Source organism: Dipodomys spectabilis, unplaced genomic scaffold (assembly GCF_019054845.1).
Source record: "Dipodomys spectabilis isolate Male_0828 unplaced genomic scaffold, ASM1905484v1 ptg000030l, whole genome shotgun sequence".
NCBI classification, from domain to species: domain Eukaryota; kingdom Metazoa; phylum Chordata; class Mammalia; order Rodentia; family Heteromyidae; genus Dipodomys; species Dipodomys spectabilis.
In genome coordinates this window covers 1,324,208-1,341,168 of record NW_024870707.1, presented here as the reverse complement: position 1 = coordinate 1,341,168, position 16,961 = coordinate 1,324,208, and the positions used below count along the sequence as shown (strand labels likewise).

The 16,961-nt window shown below is 40.4% G+C and overlaps 1 protein-coding gene across 2 annotated transcripts in view; it reads right to left on the bottom strand.

The window, feature by feature from the left end:
- The window catches only part of CUNH11orf49 (chromosome unknown C11orf49 homolog), a 167,291-nt gene that overhangs the window by 99,228 nt on the left and 51,102 nt on the right, over positions 1–16,961 (bottom strand). For both annotated transcript variants that reach the window (XM_042676599.1, XM_042676598.1), the window contains exon 3: positions 1,491–1,621. In XM_042676599.1, the coding sequence (XP_042532533.1) occupies positions 1,491–1,621 (131 nt within the window). The remainder of the gene's footprint in view (positions 1–1,490; positions 1,622–16,961) is intronic.

Genomic DNA, 16,961 nt, shown 5'->3' with positions numbered 1-16,961 from the left:
TGTTAATTAACTTCTGTGTTACAAAGATGGCTCCTTTCCTTAAGTTTCATGAGCCAACATCTCCTAGCTTCAAGGGTTTCTTCTGCAACTTCTCTCAACGTATGTAGAACTGAAGAGAGTTGCAAGGGGCAGAGGTCTTGCTCTGGGTTAGCTTTGCCTTTAAGGGGATGTTGTGGCTAATCCTTTATGCAAACTACTTTAATTTGCCCTACCAACAATTAATCAATTAGGCCATTTCTCTTTGTTTCCTTCCCTCTCATCCTTCCTTCCTTCCTTTTCTTCCTTCCTTCTTTAATTCTTTCCTTACCTCCCTCCCTCTCTCTTTGGTGTTTTGAGATAGGGTCTTACTATGTAGCCTAGGCTGACCGGGAACTTGCTATACAACCCAGGATTACAGGCATGTGCCACCATGCCTGTCTTGGCAGTTTGTCTTTCTTATCATTTGTGCATTCACCGGAGTAGCACTTTTAATTTCCTTCAAGAACCTTTCCTTTGCATTCACAATTGGCTGTTTGTGCAAGAAGCCTAGCTTCTGGCCAATCTCAAGTTTTGACATGCCTTCCTCACTAAGTTTAAATATTTCTGGGTTTGGATTTCAAGTAACAGACTGACATGCTACTCTTCCTTTTACTTCCACACTTAAGATGCCTTTGTAGGGTTATTAGTTGATCTAATTACAAGGTGCTGTATCTCAGAGAACAGGGAGTTCTAAGGAGAGGGAGACAGAAAAATGGCTAAGTGTGCAGCAGTCAGAACACATACTTCAATTATTCATGAAAAATGGCTTATATGGACAGAGTTCCTAGAACCCCAAAACAATTACAATACCAGTACCATCAAAGACCACAGTTCACAGATCACTATAACAAAGATAATAATAGTGATATAGTTTGAAATATTGTCAGAATTACTACAATGTGACACAGAGATATGCTACTGGAAAAATGGTCTGTTATACTTGTTTGATTCAAAGTTGCCACATATCCTGAATTTGTCAAAATACAAATATATACAGAGCAATAAAGTAAAATGCTATAAAATAGGGTATATCTGTATTCACATTATTCCTTGAATTTACTGCACTGTATTTTAATATCTGCCAAGATCTAGAGCCAAGCTGCAGGGTATTAATCTGGGCCAAGCATTTGCTATGTAACCTTCCAAGTTACTTAACTCTCTGATCCTCACTTTCATTATTTACAAAATGGAGATTACAGTGCCTACCAGGGAACATTATTGTGAAGATTAAATTATTATTATACCTAAAGTGCACAGAGCTATATTTAGTTCTTAATAGGTATCATTAGTGTGGAGGTGGTGATAATAACATTTCTGACACAAAACACATATCTCTTCAAAAGTAATCCAAAAGCCTCGAACAGTTTTCATTCAAATGGTATTTATAGGGAAATAAGAATGACAAAAGTTAGGAAGAAAAGGGAGGAAGGGCAGCAGGAAGGGAGGGGGAGAGAGGGAAGGATATGGCTTACCCCCATTTTTGCCCACGGTTCGAAAGCATCTCCAGAAGGCACGTAGAAATGACGCCCTGTTGTGAGGGGTTGCTTGGATGAAGCTGAATTCTCGAAAGAGAATGTGAGTTCCTTGACATACACTATTAAAACTGCAGAGAGAAACATTAACAGATTATCATTAGAAAGAGGCTAGAATCAGAATGAAAGTTCAAAATCAGATAAAGGCTGGGAACTGGTGGCTCATGCCTGTAATCCTAGCTACTTAAGAGGCTGAGATTTGAGTATCATGGTTAGAGGCCAGCCTGGGCAGGAAAAGTCCTTGAGACTTTTATTTCCAATTAAGTGCACATGCACAGGCACACACATATACACACAAAATAGCTGGAAGTGGAGTTGTGGCTCAAGTGGTAGAGTGCTAGACTTGAGCACAAAAGCCCAGGAATAGCACCCAGGACTATTTAACACATATATAAAAACAAAAACAAAAACAGATGGAGGCACTGTCACTGCCAAAGAGGGAAAGAAGGGTGTCTGTGATCTTCCCCTACAAAACTCTGAATTAGAGTAAGACCTTCTCTTCATATATAACCATGTCCCTCTGAAACTCATGGCAGTCCAATTCCTTGATGTCCCCTCCTGCCCCCTCCCTCTTCCCCCACCTCCACATTATACCTAGAAGAAGTTTGAAACCATCCCTAAAGCATATCCAAAAAAGGGGGGTAATTTTCAGACTTTACTTGGATAACACTAGTACTCATGTCTTTTTGGATAACACTAGTACTCATGTCCTCTGCTCCATTATGAATTATGCTTTTCCCCAAAAATATTTTTTCTGCATTATCCCAGCATATCCTAGCTGCTGTAAAGATGACGTAGTGGATGTGACTGAATTGCCTGTTCCCTCTGAGGGATAGTGCCCAACTAAAATCAGAGACAAACCCTATGTGTCAAGGATATAGAAAATTCTAAACAGAACACAAAAGGCAAACAAGATGAACAGGGTAGAAAGTGGCCCCTAAATGAGAGTAGGAAGCAAATCCCCAGGGCCCAAGTGACTCATTGTTTAAACTGGGCCAGAGAAGAGAAAAAATATATACTCCATTGCCTTTGGGTTCTTCTGCCAAAGAAATCTAGGCTGTAGAGCCTGGTGTAATCTAAAAATGGAAATTCCACAGGAGAATAGGCAATTATCCAGTAATCATCCGTACCAAGGGCAGACTGCAGGTTCCAGAAAACTCCTAAAATCCCTGACAAGTAAATCATGAGTGGAAAACAAGTTAATCATTGTGGAGAAACAGAAATTAAGATGAAGATGGCAAGCAATAGAGGGAACAGTGGTAATTCCAAATGCCACTTTTCATTTGTGGACCATTTAAAGAAGGTGGAAAGGGAGAGCTGAATGTGAACTAAATGGGAAAACAAATTCAGGAGCCATCTATCCTAATGCCTTTTTCACAAGCGGGGGAGGGGGGGAGGTTGAGTGCACTGTCTTTATACGTAATATATGTAATAAGTAATCACTTAGGATAAAACCAGCCTTCCTGTAAATTAACAGCACTGTAATGAAAAAGCAAATCACATACTTTTGTTTTCTCAAAGTACATTAGCATAGAAATCTACTTTGTGTGTGTGTGTGTGTGTGTGTGTGTGTGTGTGTGTGTGTGTGTGTGTATGTGTGTGAAAATACTGTACAGAGGGGTTACAATTACATGGGTAAGATAATGAGCACATTTCTTATCAAGCATTGTAGCCTCCTCCTTTGTTTCCCCTTCCCATCCCTTCTTATCTCCCCCCCACCAAAGTTGTAAAGTTCGTTTTAGAAATCTACTTTTAAGACACTGAGGAAGACTAAGAATTGTGGCAAAGGATTATGCTAGAAGATGTTTATAAAAGTTTCTGAAAGGGCTAACCTACCCATGCAGTTTAGGGCAATGTGATTGTTGCCTTATGCAAGGAAAATGAAAACTACAGCAAATGAGCTGTGGCAGGTAAATGGGACAGACTACATTTCCAGCAAATGAAGTCTACAATGACAACATTAGAAACTAAATTTATGAAGGTATCTGGCCAAGATAGTATGCTTCATACCCCAGGGGTAAAAAAGCTGGTGTCTAGGTCATAGTCTACATGGTAAAGGAACTAATAGTGAAGTTATAACCTTAGTTTAGCCTTTAAACATGATCTCAAATGCCATATTTTGCATAGCCTTTTCCCAATTCTATCCCCAATGTCAAATTTCATCATATCTCACTTCTAAGACTCTAATAATACTCTCAGTTTGGTGCAGTCATTATAGCCAATGTACATTATGTAAAAAATGAACTGCATAACTTGAGAGTAGGGACAGGAGGGAATAATCAAGGGAGAATGATGGAAAGGGTGACACTGACCAAGAAGCATTGTATTCATAATCTGATTTACACAACTGTAACCTCTTTGTACAACTACTTAACAATAATATTTTAAAAAATAAAAATTACTGGGTGCCACCAGCCTAGCGGTTTTTCTTTTAAAAAATTTATTTTTCAGCCAGGCGCCGGTGGCTCATGCCTACAACCCTAGCTACTCAGGAGGCTGAGATATGAGGATCGCGGTTCAAAGCCAGCCCTGGCAGGAAAGTCTGTGAAACTCTTATCTCCAATAAATCACCAGAAAACCGTAAGTGGTGCTGTAGCACAAGTGGTAGAGTGCTCACCTTGAGCTGAAGGGAGAGCGCTCAAGCCCAAAGTTCAAGCCCCATGACCAACAAAAAAAAAAAAATTATTTTTGGAGCTAGGTACTGGTGGCTCACACCTGTAATCCTAGCTACTCAAGAGACTGATATCTGAGGATCGAGGTTCGAAGTGAGCCTGGACAGGAAAGCCCAGGAGACTCCTATCTCCAATTAACTACCAAAAAGCCAGAAGTAGAACTGTAGCTCAAGTGGCAGAGTGCTGGCACTCAGGCTCTGAGTTCAAGACCCAGGACTGGCACACACACACACACACACACACACACACACACACACACACACACACACACACACACTCCCCAAACAAACAAACAAAAACAACCAAATTTACCTATTTTACTTCGTACCAGTAGAATGGCTTATTTTACTAAGGATATTTTAGGGTCCACATCTTGTAATGTATATTAAATTTTTTTCAAGGATTGATAATATTCCATTGTAAGAACATACTACATTTTGTTTATTCATTTATTTGTTGATATATAAACGGGATACTTCTGCCTTTTGGATACTGTGAATAGTGCTGCTCCATTGATGCATAAGCATCTCTTCTGGTCTCTGTTTTCCTTTTTTTTCTTCCTTTTCCTATATTCCTAGAAATGCAGCTGCCAGGTCATGTGGTAGTTCCATGCTTATCCTTTTAGGAAATCACCAGCCAGGTGATGGTAGTTCACTCCTGTAATCCTAGCTACTAAGGAGGCTGAGATCTGAGGATCATGGTTCAAAGCCAGCCCAGGCAGGAAAGTCCATAAGACTTATCTCCAATAAACCACCAGAAAACCGGAAGTGGTGCTGTGGCTCAAGCAGTAAAGCGTTAGCCTTGAGCTGGAGACAGTACCCAGGCCCAGAGTTCAAGCCCTACAACCAAAAAAACAAAGGAAGGAAGGGAGGGAGGGAGGGAGGGAGGGAGGGAGGGAGGGAGGGGAGAGAGAGAGAGGAGGGAAGGAGGGAGGGAGGAAGGGAGGGAGGGAAAGAAAGAAAGAAAGAGAAAGAAAGAAAAAGAAAGAAAGAAGGAAGGAAGGAAGGAAGGAAGGAAGGAAGGAAGGAAGGAAGGAAGGAAGGAAGGAAGGAAGGAAGGAAGAACCAAACTCATTTCCAGAGCGGCTTTACGATTTTACTTTCTCATGAACAATGCATGAGGGCCCCAATTTCTCCAAATCATCACAAGGTACTATGAGAAATTTATACATAAAAGTTTAATGTAGCACTTCTAAGAACTCTTACTTCTCTACTACACTATTGTTACCTATCTTTTTTGTTGTTGTTGTTGCTCAAACTACAATACACTTACTATGGGAAAAAGTGGGCAATATGATCCTGTATCCAAAGAGAAATTTTACAAAGTGAGATCATAATATATGAGCTTCTGTCCACTGATACACATCAGGTGAACTGTGAAGTGTTAATGGCAAGTTCTCTGTTGGCCATAAAGAAATAGGTAACAGTGGTTTTGAAAATAGAGTCCATTCTACAGTGAACATTCAGAATCATCTTCTTTTCCTCTTTATGAGTACTGGCTTAATTACAGTAAATATTTAAGATCTTTGTCATCTTAAAAAAATACCCCCAGATTTAGGAAGACATCCAACAGGGCCTTAATAGTCTTTACTCTCTATCAAGGAATAGGTAAACCAATTGGTGAGAACTTAGCTGCTACTGTGGTAGACAGGATTTGCAATTTCTGCACCAGCAAAAAATAAATAAATAAAATCCCAAATCAGCTATCAGTTTACTCTCATATTAGCCTCATACACTGATGCTTCATGCAAGAGTTTTTTTCCTGACTATATAATCACTGGTTTTCAAACTGGCTAGTTTTCAAACCAGGACATCGGTGGAATCAGATTTCATGGCATTATGAAGAGAACTCATGAGATAGCTAGCTGCTTGCATCCTGACAGTATGGAAGTTGCAAAGTACCGAGAACAGTGCTACTTCTTTCCTCAGTCACTTTACCAAGTACTTTACTGCCGCCAGCCCAGAAAGACTTCCTAAAATAGAAATGGAATAGTCTCGTCCCAAGCTGAGCTGTTGCTAAGGGCAGAGGTGAATGTTTCCAGACAAGTTGATCACCAAGCAAATTATGCTCAAGAAGGTTGGAAAAGAGACCCAATGCTGCTTCTCTGAAAGTAAATTTCCCAATTAAGTCTTTGTTTATAATTTCGTCAAAACTCTTCTACAGCATACAATGGATTCAAACACCTTCTGAAGCCCACAAACTTCAAAGTTATTGCTGAAAAGCCTGGCAGGCAATGGTAACCTCTCAGTGGCTCCGTACCCACTGAGAACAGTAGAGAAGTAAGGTGATTCAGTACCATTCTTCTTACAAGGCTGATTTACTAAAGCCAGTAGATGGGGGAAAGCTGCACTTCAGGGTGAGGAATGAAAGCACAAAGCACTGGGAAAGGGTGGCTGCATCCATGTTCTTTAGAGCATGTTAGAAATTTAAATTATAAAAAGACAGGGTAGTAATCTAGAGATGCTTTTCATATACTATTTTTTTAAGTTGCTATAAATCCCTCATTTGTCTCTTTCCTACAAGGTTCCTGAGGCCTTCCTCAAGGCCTCAAAGTAGAGCTCACGGTCACAGTTCTTCTGGGAGCTTGCCTAATTTCACTTGAAACCCAGAATAATCCTGTTTGCATGGTTTCTCTGGAGAATTATCAGTTAGCTCTGTTGGAAAAGTTTCTGGACAAAGACTTAGAATGTTACAATAGTTCGGTTATAGCTTACCCTCTGTTATATATGTCTGGCTTCTTTCTTACATGGTATACAAAACTGTTACCTGTTCTTTCTTTCTCTTAGCTCTATCTTTCCATATTTACATCCCATCTGTCACCTGGCTCACCTTGTATGCAAGTGGGTGGGGCTCCCCTAGTCCCCTGCACATCCTGCCCTTCCCTCCCTATCAAATGATTTTCCTTACTAGCTCTCTCATAGCTTCTGTCTGTTTTCCTGGCAGGTAACATATTGTCCTCTGATTTCTTATCTTCTTCTTTTTTTTTTTTTCCAACTCAATACTATTTTCTTTCTTGGTTTTTCCCACTGTTTGCTTTTTCTTTGTGTTGTACTACAACTTTTTTTTTTCTGTGCAAGAGACTGAACTCAGGGTCTCAAGATAAGTACTCTCACTAAACTATACCCACGTCCCCTAAAATTTCTCCCCCTATCCCGAAGCTTAAAGATAAGTTCTGACTATGTAGACCAGGCTGCTATTCCAGACTCAAACTGAGGATCCTCCTGCCTTAGCCTTCTGACTGCTGGAATTAATTACAGGCATGTGCCACCATACCTTAAATATTTTAAGGTAAATTTTATTTTATTTTGTATGTACATACAGCTTTTATTCTCACTGGGATCCTCAAAAAGGTTCTCATTAGTATTTTTTCTAGGTCTGAGAGACTGGGGCTAGGACTCCATACCTGTCACTTTTGCTCATTGACTAGTGCTCTACCAAGTTGGCAACGCTTCTAACCCCAAAAGGATAGTTATTTCTTTTCTTTTGCTTTTTGCTTTTTTTGGGGGGTCTGAGACCAGGACTCAAACCTGGTACCTGCTGCTTTCACTCAGTGGTTAGTGCTTTACCAACTGAGTCACGCCTCTAGGCCTCCATTAATATTTTTTATGGGTACCTTTTATGTTACACACTCTTCCTCAATATTGCCTCACTGGAACTATTCAATTTATCAATTCTCTAGGTTTAAAATCTAGTAAAGAATTCTCAAACCATCATTCTTTACTTTTATTCAAAATGACAGGAATTGTGTTTGTGACTTTAAGTGTCACTATTCCACAATACTGTGAAATTTATGTAATCATCTAGTTTCAATTAAAAAAATTATTTTAAAAAACTAAAAAAACAAAACAACACAAAATGACAAGAAGTAGGTCAAAAAATTCTTCAAGCAAAAGTGTTAGGAACAGGTGTAGTCTTCTCAGACTTGATCATAACTCAAAAATGTCAAGAAGTGAAGGAGGTTTGGAACAAGGACTCCTTCCTTCCGAGTCCTCCACATCATAACAGTAATCATTTCAATGGCCTGTGTTACTTTACTACTGTTACTTCCACAGTCATTTTGCTTCTTTTTGTTTTTTGGTGTTTTTCCTTTTTGGTGTTTTTTTGGAGGGGGAGGGGGTGTACTGGGCATCCAACCCAAGACATGGCACTTATTTAGGCAAGCACTTTGCCACTACTAAGCTACATCCTAGCCCAAAGTAGGTTATTGTTTTGTTCTGTTTTTGCCAGTTTTGGGGCTTGAACTCAGGGCATTGTCCCCTAAGCGGACTTGTGCCCAAGGCAAGTGCTGCATCACTTAAGCCACTGTGCCACGTCCTCATTTTGCTTGTTATCTCCAGATTACATTTCAGAAAACAAATTCACTTTCTTCCATTAACCATCTTTATTTATCTTCTAAAGCTACTAGGAAATCTATGTGTATCTTTCAAGTACTTACCTTACTGACTTTGAATAAGAATTTTTTGTTGTGGTTGTTGTTTTACTTTTCCAAGTTTAAGTTCACTGCATTTGGAACCCCTAAGAGTACTGCTTTAGGGGGAAAAAATCAGTTTCTTCCCAATACCTTATAAATATCCTTTCAATTTTCTTACTAACTCTTTAGATTTCAATTTCTTTCTTCCTTTTTTTTTTTTTTGGTAGGTCATGAGGCTTGAACTCGGGGCCTAAGTGCTGTCCCTGAGCTCTTCTACTCTACCACTTTGAGCCACAATGCCACTTCCAGTTTTCAGATGGTAAATTGGAGATAAGAGTCTCACAGACTTTCCTGCCCCAGCTGGCTTTGAACCTCAATATCTTCAGATCTTAGCCTCCTGAGAAACTAGGATTACAGGCATGAGCCATCGGCACCCTGCTTAGATTTCAACTTCATTTGCTTGTTTTCTTATTCCAAAAGAGAATTTTATTTCTAAACACACATAAGTAGCCTGGCACTGGTGGTTCACACCTATAATTGTACCTACTCAGGAGGCTGAGATCCAGAGGATCATAGTTTGAAGCCAGCCCTGGCAGAAAGTCCCAGAGACTCCATCTCCAAAATAACCAGCAAAAAACTCAGCTGGAGGTATGGCTCAAGTGATAGAGTGCCAACCCAGAAAACAAGCTGAACAACTACAAAAGCTTGTTTTGAAACACCACCAGTATTCACACACACACACACACACACACACACACACACACACACACACACACACACACCATTAATAAAGAACTCTAGATAGGATAGGTAGGTAGATAGATAGGTAGTTCTTGTATCGAAGACTTATAAGCAGATGAGAATCTAATGTGTTATTTGGTTGAAGACAAGAGAAAAAAAGAGGTGCTATAAAATTTCTAAAGATCTTGGGAGTTGTTCCAAGAAAATTTAAGAGACGACCATAAATTTAGGAAAGGGTTTAGCTGTTGCCTGAACACCTGTTTGTCAGGGAAGTTTTGCATTAATTCATAACACTCTGTGGCACTGACCTTCTTAGTGTTGGTTTATTTTAGAATATGAGCATTTTTCTAATGATTTATTTGGTGTCATCTGACTATTTAACAACTTTTAAAGGACATTTCTCAATACATTTTTGTGACTTATCAAAAATCACAAAGTAACTATAGACAATAAATCTTAATGAAAATGCAGACTGAAACCTCATTCTTTAGAGCTGAAGTAAAACACTTGCTAGCATGTACAAGGTCCTATATTTAATTCCCAGCACTAAAATCGGTGACTGTGACTCATGCCTGTAATCCTAGCTACTCAAGAGATGAGATCTGAGGATCATGGTTCCAAGCCAGCCAAGTAGCAAAGTCCATGAGATTCATATCTCTAATTAACTGCCAAAAAAGCTGGAGGTGAATCTGTAGCTCAAGTAGTGCCAGCTTTGAGCAAAAAACTCAGGGACAGTGTCTAGACCCTGAGCTCAAGTACCCCCCAAAACACACACACACACACACACATACATACCTTAAAGAAAAAGATGACCAAGTTATTTCATTCCAGGGATGCAAGGATGGTTCAACATACATGAATATAGCACAGACAAAATTAAGGAGAAAAAAACAAGAAAGAAAAAAGAGAATGTCAACTTCCTTCCCTTCTTTCTCTTGCTGTCTCTCTCATACCCATTCGCCACATGATGCTTTCAGTCATATTATGTATGATGCAGCCATCATCAGATTCGGCAACTTAGTCTTGAACTTCCCAGCCTCCAGAACTGTAAGCCAAAAACCTTCCATTGTTTATATTTACCCATTATGTAGTACTCTGATACAGTATCAGGAACAAACTAAGACAAGAACAAGGTAGAAGAGAATGAAAAATTGCTAAAGAAGAAGGCTAATAAGAGACAGCTAAAAGGGTGCCCACATGCTGCCAGCACCTGGGATACAACACTCAGAAGATGTCACTCCGTTCCTAGCCCAGTTTCTCTGGCAAGAGGATCTTCCCTTGTCCCAGAAAAGACTTCTGGAGACAGAGAGGATTAAAAAAATAATATTATTAAGAACTAGGGTTGCTGGGCTTGCACTTTACTGGCCAGAATCCCTTTATCTTTCTTGAGAGCCCCCCAGATCTCTTTTATTCTAGGTCAGTAATTTAACACTCTCAGCTCTCAATTCAAAGCCTGTAATGACCTTACTGTGCTGAATTATTAGCCTAGGATATAGAAAGAGAGAGAGAGGAAGGTGGAAAAACTTAAAAAACAACAGAGGCCTTTTGATCAGAGCACAGAACCGCAGCTTGCTGTAACTCAAGCTGCTCATTCTTATACGGCAGGAATTAAGGACTACCCCTGCCAGGCAGGACCCTATTAAAAGACAATAGCTGTTTGAAAAGGGTAAGCAAGTTGATATGGATATAATAGGCCACATATGGGGGCCCCTTTCTACTCTGAAATAAAGCTCCCTCTTAGAGTTGTGTGCTGGGAAATTCAGTAAAGCAAGAGGAGGAGGTATAGTAGAAGAAAATGAGTAACCATGCAGAAATGCTTGAAGGTACTTCAGAAAAAAATAGAAGAGCAGTTTGGGGAGACTGGAGAGATGGGCATCAATCACTGATGAGAGAGTCCTCTAGATGACCAGGTGCTCTTTGGTCTCCAAGTGACTTCAGGGCCAATGATGACAAAGATTTGGCTAGAACCAATATAGTAGTTAATTTCTCCCATGGTCATCAAGAATAAACAAAGTAGTAAGTAGGAAGCAAAGTAGTAAAGTCTTATCAGAAATGATGCAGCTGACAAACAGCTGTCCTTTCTGTTTTTAAACAGCCTAACATGTCAATATGGAAATTGCCTGATGACTATCAACTAGTGCCATTAAATGTTCTTGCTATCTTCAGATGTGATTTTTTTTATATAGAAAAATGTTGCAAAACAAAGGCCATGCACCTCAAAGAACCCACTCCTACAAACTACATCCCTCCTTCATACAGAGAGGGGTAACAGACTTAGGATGTCTTTCTGTATTAGCTAACTCTTGTTTGCCAACTGATCATCCTGAACATTCGTGAGTAATGCTTTTAGAAGATCTTTAATCCACAAAAGAATTTCCCAACCACTGGTTTAGCTATCTCTAGGACCTTGTTAGTATGTTACAAAACAAAGAATGATTTAAGACTGACCATGGTTTTTAAACATATTAATCTAGCTGTTTATAACTAAACTCTGCATCCCCAAATTCCTACACAAAAATACCAGAAAGAGATTTTTCTTTCCTCTACTATCCTTTGCCAATTGTCAGATGAATAGCTCTCCAGTTCCCATCCACTGCAGTTAATGGGCTAGCTTGATGGAATTTACAACTAAAGAAAAAACACATAGGATCTCCAACACTTGCTTGCTCCAGTGAGTGGTTAACAGGGTACGGAGTGATCTCTACCAAATTAGAGTTTTACTGGGATTCCTAGGGAGAAAAATAGGTGGATGCTCACACACCAAGCCTAGAGTGAACACATTGTTTTAAAACATGTGTTAATATGGAGGGAGGGAGACAAGGAATGCAGTCATATCTGTCAACCAACTCTATCACCATCATATCCTTGACATAGATGTGAACAGTCACAAATTATTTAAGAAGTGAATGAATTGCTAATTCAAGTTTTTTCCCCCGTCTTTTCCTTTCCTAATATATCTATAGACTATAACATCTCTTTCGGGCTGGGAAGGTGGCTAAGTGGTAGAGTGCTTGCCTTGCATGCCTGAGGCCCTGGGTTCAATTCCTCAGCACCACATAAGCAGAAAAAAAAGCCGGAAGTGGCGCTGTGGCTCAAGTGGTAGAGCACTAGCCTTGAGCTGAAGAGCTGAGGGATAGCACCCAGGCCCAGAGTTCAGGGCCCACGACCGGACCAAAAAAAAAAAAAAAAAAAAAATCTCTTCTTTATCTTTTTTCCATTATTTTAATCAAGAATATTCTTTCTCTTTTTTTGAGTGCCAGTACTGGAGCTTGACCACAGGGTCTCACACTCTTGCTTGTTTTTTTTCATTCACAGCTGGTACTGCACCATTTGAGCCACACTTCCACTTCTGGCTTTTTGCTAGTTAAGTGAACATAAGAGTCTGGCAGATTTGTTTGTCAGCGCTGGCTCTCAACTGTGATCCTCATATCTCAGCCTATTGAGTTGTTAAAATTACAGATGTGCACCATCGGCACATGGCTAAAAAATATACTTTTTAAAGGGCCATCTTTTTCTTCAAGTAAGTATCAAAAGCAGCAACAGCAACAGAAGGCCTTAATGAGGTCTTCTTTGGCTTCCGCTGTCACTCAGTGTCCAAATATTCTCCCCTTAACTTCTTTTTTCTTTTTTTTTTGGCTAGTCCTGGGGCTTGAACTCAGGGCCTGGGCACTGTCCCTGCACTACTTTTACTCAAAGCTAGTACTCTACCACTTGAGCCACAGCACCACTTCTGGCTTTTTCTGCATACATGGTACTGAGGAATCAAATCCAAGGTTTCATGCATGCTAGGCAAGCACTCTACCACTAAGCCACATTCCCAGTCTTCCTCCCCTTAACTTCTTAATATAATTTTTTTTTTTTGGGTCCGGTCATGGGGCCTGACCTCTGGGCCTGGGCGCTGTCCCTCAGCTCTTCAGCTCAAGGCTAGCATGCTACCACTTGAGCCATAGCGCCACTTCCGGCTTTTTTTTTCCTGCTTATGTGGTGCTGAGGAATCGAACCCAGGGCCTCATGCATGAAAGGCAAGCTCTCTACCACTGAGCCACCTTCTCAGCCCCTTTATAGAATTTTTTACCATCTAAAATTACCTAATTTATTTGTTTAATTATCTATTCTCCAGTATGTTGTAGGCCTTCAAGAGGCATTTGTTAAATGTAAATTGGTAACCCACATACCACTCACATCATATTCATACTGATTATAGTACTAAAATACTACTTAATCCATTTTGCGATAAGAAAAATAATATTTAGGTAGGGGACCAGTGGTTCACGCCTATAATTAAAGCTATTCAGGAGGCTGAGACCTAGAGGATCAAGGTTGGAAGCCAACCTAGGCAGAAAAGTTCCATCTTTAATAACCAGCTAAAACCTGGGCTATAGGCATGGCTCAAGTAGTAGAGCACCAGCCATGAGCAGGCAAGTCAAGTGAGAGTACAAGGCCTGGAGTTCACTGGTACTATCAAAAAGAAAAAGAAAAATCAGGCCTAGAATGGTATTACAGAAAAGAAATTGAGTTGGAAGACCTGGTAACTAAGACATTAACAATGGAAAGGAAACAAGCTAACTTACTAAACTAAGCTAACTTACTAAAGTTAGATTTTTTTTTTTGAGACAGGGTCTTGATATGTAACTCAGGCTCATCCCCCTAAATTCTCATCCCCCCTACTTAAGAATCCCAAGTGCTCTGATAATAAGTGCCACTTACATAGTTTGGGTCTGGCCGGTGCCATCTTGGCCACATGGTGGATGGTAGGTTCTGGCATCTTGTCTTCAGAGTGGGGGAAGGTGAAACCCCCGCCTCTCAGGTGATGGATGTCCCTGAATCCATGGACAGGGATGGGCACTTGGCTGATGGGTTATTAAACCTGTCAGTTCAGGATCTGGGACTGGGAGTTTCCTGTGACCCTGCCCCCTGACCTGACCCTATTTAGGCTTGGACCAGCTCAGGTGCCAGGACGCCATGTCACTTGTCTCCGTGTTCATGTCCTGTCTTCTGTCTCCTGTCTCTTCTCATGGTTTGTTGGTATTATTTTTGTTCTTTCTTTCCTCTCTGGCCTTCATGGCTCAGTTCCCTAACAGTGTTAAGTGTATTTGCTGGCTGCTGGTCTTTGAGACGAGTCCACCATGCAGTCATCAGCCTTTTAATGAGACTCTGAGACTCAGCCTCTCAAACTATGGCCTCTCTGCTTTCTCACCTTACAACAATCACCTCATAGGCAAGTGACCATATCATACATCCCCATTGATAAGAAGCACAGTTGAAGCTCTGTAACAAGATGGAATATGTGGAAACGGATGAAGAAACAAACATTCAACAAACAGAATATCTTTAGGTGCTTTAGTGATCCAGCCTCTCTAGTTGAAAATACTAAGCACAGGGCTGGGAAGGTGGCTCAGTGGTAGAGTGCTTGCCTTGCATGCATGAGGCCCTGGGTTCGATTCCTCAGCACCACATAAGCAAAAAGAAAAAAAGCCCAAAGTGGCGCTGTAGCTCAGGTGGTAGAGCGCTAGCCTTGAGCTGAAGAGCTGAGGGACAGTGCCCAGGCCCAGAGTTCAGGCCCCATGACCGGACCGCCCAAAAAAAAAAAAGAAAAGAAAAGAAAATACTAAGCATTAAATTAGACTGAGAAAAATACTACCTTGAAAAGGTGGCTTTTACATCAATTTTTCCAAAGTACCTTTCATGGAAAGTGAAAGCTCAGGGCAATCTGGGCAGAGCAATAGAGTTCTTTTGAGAGGACATATGTATTACGTAGAAGGCAAAATACAAGAGTATGCACATAAACAATTATCCTCATACAAGTAAACTGCAGTTTGTGCAGTGTAAACACTCTCTCTGAATGGGACTGCCTGTGTAACATTCTCTCTTTGGGGTCTGTGGTTTCTCAATACATTCCAACTGTTCTGAGGCTGGAGTTTGGCTCAGCAAGCACAGATAAACAGCTTCCTGGAGCAGGCTGCCAGCGTGAGGAGCAATGACCTCAACAGAGAAGGTCTGCTTTTCATTACTCTGAGCACATCACCAGAGAGCAAGAAAGGAGTGGGAAGGATACAAGCTAGGTTGACTTGATTGACTTGGGTCTCCCATTACACCTTGACTTTTTAATCTCAGGAAGTGCAAGAAAGGAGGTACAGACATGACCTGAGGGAATAGCTTATAAGTGGAAAGAAATAAGAAGACATGAAAACTTTCTTAGGTTATATTGTGAATGAACAAAAATGTAAGGAAAATAGCTAACATTATATGGCTAATAGTCACACAGGATTAAAACACCAAATGTTTTCATCTCCATGAAGAATGCAATATGTAGGGTAAGCAAACAGTGTTGCAGGAAACAAGAGATAATAGAAAATCCTCAAGATCTGTAACTTTGATGTCACTTAAAGATGAAATTGAAGAAGACTACCATTTTCCAGGAGATCCACAAAGTAAGAGAAGCAAAATCTTCCAAGAAATTTGGAACTAAATCAAAATGACAAGCCTGGCATGGTGGCTTGTTCCTGTTCCTTGTTACCTATTCAGCAGCCTGAGCTATGAGGATCACAGTTCAAATCCAACCCAGACAAGAAAGTCCACAAGAGTCTTATTTTCAATTAACCACTAAAAAGTCAGAAATGAAGCTGTGGCTCAAGTGGTAGAATGCCAGTCTTGAGCAAAAAAGCTAAGGGACAGTGTCCAGGCCCTGAGTTCAAGCCCCAGTACCAGCACACAAACACAGACACACAAAGGAATGACACATAATAAAAATGAGTTATAATAGAGCCAGACACTTCATGCATGTCCTTTCATTTGATTTACATAGCAATCCTATGAGACAGGTATTATCATCACCAGCAATGACCTAGTTCTGGAAAATCATAACACAAAGACATTGATTACTGATGTTAGTTAATGACAAAGATATGAATTCAATACTACCACAATGTTTTCATAAGGAGTTCTCAACATATTCTGTATTGTTGCAAACTCAGAACTTAGCAATGCTGAAACTCACCTGTCCTGAAATAATTTTCCATGCTTATCTCATTTTCTGATAAGATAGTTCCCACTGTGCTACTCAGTATATATACGATAACTAAAAAGAAAAATCACGGCCCTGGACTCAGACAGGAAATTGGTTGGCTATGACCCCTCTTGAAGGATCCTGAAAAACAATTTGTTTTGTGGGCAAGTCACTAACTCTAAGGATGCACCTGCTGAGGAGCTGGAAGCTAAGAGACAAATATTGTAGCAAATCATAATAGCAGAAGGAAGCTTCATTTGCCTTTCATTTCACTTTTCTCAGGGAAGAAGAGCCTTTGTGTGGCTGCCAAGATCCTAACTATCCTTCCTCCTTCCCTTCTATCCTGCCACCCCACCCCAGTTCATCAAAGACCTCTGCTTAAGGTGCCAGATTGTGTCATTCTTTCCTGTTCTTGTGCCAGGCCTGTGCCGCCAGCACCATAGATCTTTCTAGACTTCTGAGAAAATTATGGAAGAAATTAAAAGCACAGAAAAATTTAAATTGCTCTGTTGCTGATGAAGTCACGTTTCTGAACTTCAGATGAGCTATTTTGTACTGCTAATAGCATGACAGATTTGTTA